This window comes from Plasmopara halstedii, assembly GCF_900000015.1.
Source record: "Plasmopara halstedii genome assembly, contig: Scaffold_658, whole genome shotgun sequence".
Taxonomy (NCBI): Eukaryota; Oomycota; class Peronosporomycetes; order Peronosporales; family Peronosporaceae; genus Plasmopara; species Plasmopara halstedii.
In genome coordinates, this window is record NW_020187575.1 from 798,658 (window position 1) to 805,226 (window position 6,569).

The 6,569-nt window shown below is 49.7% G+C and overlaps 1 protein-coding gene across 1 annotated transcript; it reads left to right on the forward strand.

The window, feature by feature from the left end:
• Window positions 1-52: 52 nt before the first annotated feature.
• Window positions 53-299, forward strand: PHALS_13332 (uncharacterized protein; the record flags this gene model as incomplete). Its single annotated transcript, XM_024729071.1, has 2 exons — window positions 53-153; window positions 227-299. The coding sequence occupies 2 exons, from the start codon at window positions 53-55 to the stop codon at window positions 297-299; spliced, it is 174 nt and encodes a 57-aa protein (XP_024579484.1).
• Window positions 300-6,569: the final 6,270 nt, after the last annotated feature.

A 6,569-nucleotide genomic window follows, 5' to 3' on the forward strand; every position in this document is an offset into this window, starting at 1 on the left:
TTCTTTCCGACTTGCCTCCGACTTCGACTTCCGACCGCTACAGCTGGATTCAATGCAAACCGTCCTCAGTCAAGTACACTGTTATTGCAATATCGTGGCTGCTGACAATGGCAAAGACAAAGAGAATATTCTCTTCTTGACAACAGCGAAGATGTGATTGACGTCGTCAATGACAAATTTATCAAACAAACTCTTTTCTTTTGTTAGTCGATACCGTTGGCCGCAGTCTTATGAGGAGCGATAAGTTCTACGGCGATTCAAGTCAAAGTCAGAAACCGCAATTTAACACCGAGCCATAAATTATCAATCACGACGAACTTAAAATCAGTGGTAATTTTAAAAAACTAGATAGCCTTACATACAGCAAGAGAAATTACGAGAACGAATTTAAGGATGTGAGCAAGGAGTCCAAATCGGAATGCCAGCGGTTTTATTCGAATATTCAGATCTTTTGAAAGTGTCGAAACCAATTTTCGACGTTCAACACCGCTTGGACGCGCACACTAGCTATAGAAATGCGCTGTTGAAATACGTTCAAGATCTCCCCATTGCGCTTTGTCTGACGTTGTTATGCATGGCTTCTGTCAATCACACTGAGGCTTGAACCTCTTTGTCCTTTCAAAATTCGCGCAAAACGTAATCGAGGAGAAGATGCTTATACGGATACGGAATTTGTGCATCTTGCGGCGAGAATGTACGATGATTGACCGTTCCCAACAATCGCATATACTCGAGTCAGTTTAAAATATTCATAGTCTTACATATAGACTTGAAACCATTGTATCACTTTACACGTCACTAGTGTGTTATGCAATACAAGGAAACGCGAAAACGCATTCCCCATCATTATTCCGACCAACCTATCCAAAATTCCTTCACCCTCATTTTTGCCACCTATCGATCATGATGCGCAAGACACAGCTATGCAACTGGAAAGCGTGGACATCTGATGGAATGTAAGCAATTATGCTGAGAAAAATCTCACCACCAGGAAACTCATATAATTTCTAGCTAGCGCCGAGTTCTTTAGTTTGGAAAGAAGAACAACGTGTGACGGCTACCATGTTCGGATTGGCACATATCGCCAAATCAGAACATTTGATTCGAATAAACATGTTGGGTAGCCTATGCATAGCTCTTGCCGAGCAGTATGCCGTTTTCAGAAAAAGCGATGCGTGCCTCTCGCTTAGATAAAAAGGACGAATGGACAGGTTCTTGTCTAAGCAGACAACACTTTTAAACTGACTTCGAAAAATTAAACTTCTTTTTTACCTTGGACTCATCCAATTCAAAGTCATATCGATTCTACAATCCAATGTCATCACCACAGGCCGGTCAAGCTAAATATACTTGAGTAAGTTTGATGTTACCACACCACCAAGTCGCTCCCACTGCCGTCTTTATGGAAAGCCTCCGCGCTGTTGAGGCCAGAATGGAAGTCTTCCGTGTGCACCCGTCTTTTTTTGAAGAAGCGGTGATCGTGGCATTGTATGCCGAAGTAAACTTCAAGTCGACACGACTTGGTCGATATTACACCCTCAGAGCTCGTCGAGCGGGCCTCAACCAATGGATCTCAGTTCAGCGGAAAGAGGAAGAAGAGCTCCAATCTGCCGAGCAGCGTTCGATAACCCGACGGTGTTTTGTCTGTGAAGTCGCACGCTCATACTGGTTGTTCCCTGCGCAAGGTGCGTCATGGTTCATCGAGCTGACGTCCCGCTTCTTACCAGACTTTTGGTTTGTCGCGGGGAAACGACAACACCCAGTAGGCGCGGGGCGCCCTACTGGGGAAGAGCTGAGTTTTCTTGAGCCTCAAAGAGTTAAAAGGCAGCAGAACCTAGCCATTGTGAGCTCCGTGCACTTGAAAACGGAACGTGTATGCAAGCTGGGTTTGATTGTCGTGATAGCGATCGTGAAGGGCTTTGAGATGCTATGGAAGATTCTGTATGACTCCTGGTGTCGGGCACTTATGCTCTATGCTCCACGATAGAATGAAGTCAGCTGTATGCTGAGGCGCCAAAAGCGCGGTAGAGTGACATACTTTCTGTTCGCTTAGAGACGGGGACATGTGGCACGATGCCGACGATTCCTGTAGACCACTGAGCCTCGTTGTCAAGTTTCTTGACTTTGATAGCGTGGAAAGCTGCTTAGTCTAAGACTTGGCTTCAGGTTACGACCTCATCCTTGGTATTGTATGGTTGGAACACCATGAACCATTGATTGATTGAGGGTCGATGACCTTGGGTGCACGCGCACGTCACCTGGTGGAGCTTTTGTGAGTCATAAACTCACCTCTGCTAGGAGGCAGAAACGCCATTGACGCTGGCACTGGACCGGGACTGTCAACGTGCTGGAGATCCGATAATCCGAGTTGTCGAACATCGAAGGTTTATCGGACAGGAGTCCCGAGCATGGCTCGCGGGCTAAACCAGGAGTGGCACGTTACCCACTGAGCGCTGCTCAAGTGTCGGAGCTGTCGCTGCATATGCGTGGCATGGTTGGGCGAGGTCCGAGGCGTCTTGGACAAGGCCCTTCAGATGCGCGTGGAGTTGATCGTTATTCACTAAACGAAGACTTTAGAGCTAGCAACTCCTCGTCGGATGTTGTTAATAACATCAGGGCTCTGCTGGAGCAGGAAGTGAGGCTAACACTGGTGGACGCTGAGTGTGTGATCCCACAGGTCTTGCCGAGACGTGCAACCTTTATGGAGAGGCGACGGCGACGCCGTATTCTTGCTGTAAGACGCTGGGTGTCGACCCTGGCCCAGGGTGCCTCTACCGTAGACGATAGCGCACAAGCTGTACACCCTTGTCAACGGTATGACGGGAGAAGAAGACGGCGACGTCACCCTCTCGGCTATTCCCGCGTGGATGCTCTTCCTGAGCTGGACGAAGTGTACTTCGGAGAAATCGGCGATGCCTTGAATGCAGGCGACTTAGCCGAAGTGGTCATTATATAATCGGAAGAGGAGATCAACTCGTCGTCTCTTCTGGATGAAGCTGTTCCGTAGGACACCACGAGGGTGCTGGGCGTGCGAAGTGGATCATTCTGAAGAATTCCTCGGATCCTTTGGCGAAGGGTTAAGGTTGCAGTTACGTTTGGAGAAGTATATTGTGATCAAGACGTCGTCTCCTAAGACACGCCGTTGGTCCTACCTCCGGACCGAGGCAGATCGACCTGACTCCGGAAACCAAACATTGCGGAACACGCCAATGGCCCCTGCCCAAGGAGCATTGTGACGTCATTGATGACTTCTTCCGTGCGAAGCAAGACGCAGGAATGGTGTGTGAGAGCATGTCTCCCCATTCGACACCCACGGTTTGTGTCCGAAAGCCAGACATTGCCACCATCCCAGCACAGACGCCGATTGCTAGGAAGGATGTTCCCGAGCCACAATATGGTTGGCTGAACAAATACAGTTCACTCGAATTGCTCGATAGGTATTACCAATTGCTCAAGAGTGCGAGTGATATCACGCTGACAGCGGTGAGTACTCCAAGAGGGATGCTCTGGGAGTGGGTTGTATGCACCAAGGGCTGTCAAATGCACCAGCAACATATCGTTTTCTTGTGACGAAGTTGTTCAGGTGTATGCACAGACATAATTCGGCGACATTTTCGTCCACAGTCGTGTGGAGCACGGGAGGACCACATCGATCATTTAAGAGCGGTGCTCGAGTGCATACTCACGAATAATAATGCAGACAAGTGCATCTTTGGCGCCGAAGACATCCCATTTTTTAAGGTACTTCTTTGGGGATGGCAGCCTTCGAGCGGATCCCGCTAAGGTAATGTAGACTGGCCGGTTCCAAAGAACCAAAAGAACTTGCGCAAGTGACTTGGCCTCGCCAACTACTTGCACAAGTACAGCAAGAATTATGCGGAAATGGCACGGTCATTGTCGAATCCTCTTAGAAATGATGCGAAATGGTGTTTGAACACCGAGCATCGGGAGGCTTTTGGCAGGGTCAAAAATAGCCTCCTTCATGAACCAATGCTGGCGTTGCCAGACCCTAATCGTCCTTTTAGTGTCGTTTGTGACGCTTTGGACTTTGCCATTGACTGTGCACTGCTGCATGCAGACACCGAGGGGCGAGAACGGGTGATCGCGTTCAAATCTCGTCAGCACAAAAGAACTACCCAGTTCACGACAAGGAGTTACTTGCAATGAAGTATGCACTTGTCGAGTTCAGAATACATCTGCTCGGACCCAGACCGGTCGTGATCTACACAGATCATGCGTCACTGCGCATTGCGACTCAGTCGTTTCACATCTCGCAAAGGATGGCCAGGTGTCTCTCCCTCTTCGCATAATATAACTTTGAGGTGAAGTTCAAGGCAGGAAAGCAGAATGATGCGTTGTCACGCAGAACAGATTTCAAGGTTGCTCCTGTCATGATAGTGGTGTCATCCGTGACGGATTAGACCCGCGTCGCATACGCAGGTGATGGTATGTGCGTAGCGCTGCTATAGGTTCTCGTGGGCAAGGAGGCTGGAAATTTGGGCAAGAAGTTGTCGTCGCGACTGCGTGCAGATTGCACCGATATTCATTGAACAATGGATTGCTGTATTAAAGCACCGACTCGACGGATACGCCACGATTTGTGGTTCCTCACGATGTACTATATCCTCTTGAGGCCTGCGACACCCCACTGAGTGGTCATCTCGGTCGTGAAGGAATCTAAAGCTCTTTGAATTGCAAATTCTGGTGGTCGGAGCTGTACAAATGAGCGAAAACCTATGTGCGCACGTGTGCGACTTGTCAAAAATTGAAATCTTCTTCGAATGCGGTGGCACCGCTGGTCAGTTTGCCCGCACCCCTCGGGTGTTGGCAATTTATGAGTTTGGACTTTGTATTTGGACTGCCGAAGGACTTGGCGGGCAACACGGGTATCGAGATCTTCGTCGACCGTTTAAGCATGCGGCGGCACCGGACACCATCGACGGGCTCAATAGAACGAAGTTGTTTGTGGATCGAGTCATTCGGCAACATGGACTCCCGGAATCAACTTTCTCTGATGAAGACTCATGCCTCACTGGGACGTTTCAGTCGACGTTTTTCAAGGTGCTGGACACCAAGCTGAATATGTCAACAACGGATCTTCCGCAGACCGGTGATCAAACTGAGCGCGCGAATCGCATCATCAAGGAAGTCCTTCGCTGCGTCTGCCCCGAGACGACGAGGCTGCTGCCACTCGTAGAATTCGCTCTGAACAATGCAGTGACTACATGCCGTTCTACGTCTACAGACTCGTTCATCCTCGCGTCCCGCTGACGCCACCCATCCATAGTTCAGGGTTCGGTGCGGAAGGAATAGCCGAGCGGCTAGCGGATGTCAGCCTTTTCACTGTTTGAAAAGAAGTCGATGACTATCTGTCATCCAGAAAGAGTGACTTACGACACGTTCGCGATGTGATGGCTGAAAGCTAAGACATGCAGATGGAATATGCAGACGGAAGAGGTAGAGGAAATGTTACAAACTTCGAGGTCGGAGACCTGTTTTTATTAAATACTAAGAACCCTCCTATTCATGCAATTTTTGCTGGCCCAAGACGAAGCTCCGTCTACGGTTTATTGGATCTTTTAAGGTTATGGCCAAGCGGGACCTTGCATGTAAGCTCAATTTTGCGAAATGGAGGCGCACCCACCCATTTTTTACGTGTGCTCGCTTCAGCCGGGTTGGCGACAGAATGGCGCCCAAAGGCGCTTGACCACCCAGAAGCTGGACCAGCAACTAGTTTTGTGCACGGATCGCAACAATATCAATCTCCAAAGGCGCCAAAAACTCGATTCAACCTTATCAACTTTCGCAAGAAGCGATGTATTCGTCTGCTCAACGGCTAGGAGCCGCTCTGACGGAGCACGATAGTCCGTAAAGTAAGGCAGTCGGTGCACAAAGTGCTCTTAAAGCCTTCCGCGCTGCGTTATGCGACCCCAGCATGATGCTCCACGGAGTCCTGATGGTGACGGACTTTGTTCTCAAGAGATCAAAGAGCATCGCGAATCACCGGACGCCTATTTACCCAGTTGTCGTCGTCCGCCGGATTCTTCTAGACGAGAATTTCTCGGCATTTGCCAGGAAAGCCAAAGGGCCATGAGCTGCTGCGGTCGCAGACTCACCCGTAAAAGAGACCTCAGAGCTCACGGGAGCATGAGGGATCAACCCATCCGTCGCAGGGCGACAATCTGAAGGAAGTCTACGACCCGGCTTGAGTTTTGCAAACTCAAAGCGAAGATGACGCTACACACGCGGTGCACCTCCCTGTGGCTAAAATGAAAGTTGTGCAGCAAGAAAAGCTCTCGGTGCCGCTGCACCCATCGCTCAAAGAGTCCTTCGTCATCGACGACGGCTTCGACAGGGGAGAGCACCACAGGAATCGTCCGCATCGCGGGTACAGGAGCGCACCCTCTTTAAACACGAGACGAGTGCGGAACGTATCAACTCGGACTTCTTGAGGAACCAAGAAGCGATCTTGAAGAGCATTTCATTCGTCAAGCTCAGCTTGTGTAGTGGCCGGGACCCACACATGTAGACGCCCAACGATCGAATGATCGCGTCCTTTGCTTCTAGAG